Here is a 1599-nt window from a genome sequence, read left to right as displayed (position 1 = left end):
ATCTGATATTCACTTCCAGAAGACCAAGATTTAATGTTTAATTCTTCATGCTAACTTTCTCGTTAACCTACGACATCCTCTGTAAACTATAACGTGCAAACAAAAAGTTTTATTGTTAATTCTTTTTACATTTCCAGGGTGTCAGACCACAAAATGTTCTCTTCCAACATTCTCCACTTTTTCTTATGAACCTGCATGGCCCAGCCCCCATGTGGATCTGTGGCATGCCTATATAAAATGTATTATTCAGATTGGAAACATAGGGAATGATCAAAGAGGCCAAAGAAGTTATCTGGCCCAGTTATTATTAGTGCCGTATTCTGAACAGTGACCAGAGATACAGTAATGCCACAATATGCCACATGTAGCAAACTTTTCTGCCTTCTGTGCCTGCAGCCTTGCTGAATAATACTTAGATCATGGAGAAATTACAGAACTGTGTCAAGCAACTTGGATTCTGAGCATGATTCCACCCTGGCCTCAGAAAAGCACCTTATAAATGTGCTTCAGTTTCCTGCCTTGCAAAAATGAGAGGACATTAGTATGCATTTTCTATGGCTCTTATCAGCTCTACTATTCTTTATATTTACTAAGCAAGAGTTCAGAAATCAATGGTTTTGTTGGATATTTATTTTATTGAGTGTAAAAGTAATACATGCCTACTGCAGAAAATTTAGAATATGAAAAACATTGCAACTGTTGACCTAAAAGAAACTGAGGCCAAACATACAGGCATGGAGTTTTATTGAGCCACTGTGTTCACTGCAGCCAGGAAACACATAGATTAGATTTACCTGATAAATGTGCTCCAGAGAGGGCCAGCATTTTATAATCACAAAAACGGGAAGAGTTAAAGGAGTGAGAGAAGAGGACAGCTCCCTAATCACTACATCAGTTTTTCTCTTGGTCAGTACATATATATATATGACTTTGGATTGTGACTAGGTTGCATCCAAATGTAGGAATCTGAGGTTAAGGGTTACAGGGAGAATTGTACGTTATTTTATTATTTTTTCTGGTGCCTGCATATCTGGCTTCTTAAGTTAAAACAGTCTTATGATAGCATGTTCCGGGACATGCAGACATGACTGCTGGTTTATCCCAGATTTCCAAGGCACTATCATTTAGCTGACCGGGCCTGCTCAGAACACATGTTTTAGTTATCACAACAGTGGAATAAAAACCAGCTGTTATTCTATGATATATTTTCTTCAGGTATGTTTTGACATATATTTAAATTTATACTTGAATCATGCATATATAAGTTTTATATTCTGATTTTTCCACATAAGAGTAAATTCAAAACAATTTCTCATATCACAAGTACTCATAAAAATAACTATAAGATAGAAAAAATAAAACAACAAAAAAAGTATTCATAAGTACCTGAAGAAACTGTATTATATACTCCTATAGAGATACATCCATGGCCTTTCATTAAATATTGACATTTAGGATGGCTTTTGTTTTGTTTTCATTACTATGAAGACAGTATGATGAACGGATATTTTTATATGTCGATATCAGGCTGCTGTTTCTTATCTAGGTTTGACCCAGTTGTTTCCAAACTCACTTGACCATGGAATCTTTCTTGGGAGA

At 35.6% G+C, this 1599-nt stretch overlaps 1 protein-coding gene across 1 annotated transcript in view; it reads left to right on the top strand.

The window, feature by feature from the left end:
* Positions 1 to 1599, top strand: part of LOC103591489 (aryl hydrocarbon receptor-like) — an 88734-nt gene that overhangs the window by 71578 nt on the left and 15557 nt on the right. Inside the window, exon 10 of the mRNA XM_008573966.1 lies at positions 946 to 971. Coding sequence (XP_008572188.1) covers positions 946 to 971 — 26 coding nt within the window. The remainder of the gene's footprint in view (positions 1 to 945; positions 972 to 1599) is intronic.

Source organism: Galeopterus variegatus, unplaced genomic scaffold (genome assembly GCF_000696425.1).
Source record: "Galeopterus variegatus unplaced genomic scaffold, G_variegatus-3.0.2 Scaffold974, whole genome shotgun sequence".
Taxonomy (NCBI): domain Eukaryota; kingdom Metazoa; phylum Chordata; class Mammalia; order Dermoptera; family Cynocephalidae; genus Galeopterus; species Galeopterus variegatus.
Note: the sequence above shows the minus strand (reverse complement) of the source record. Positions and strands in the feature narration are given on the sequence as shown.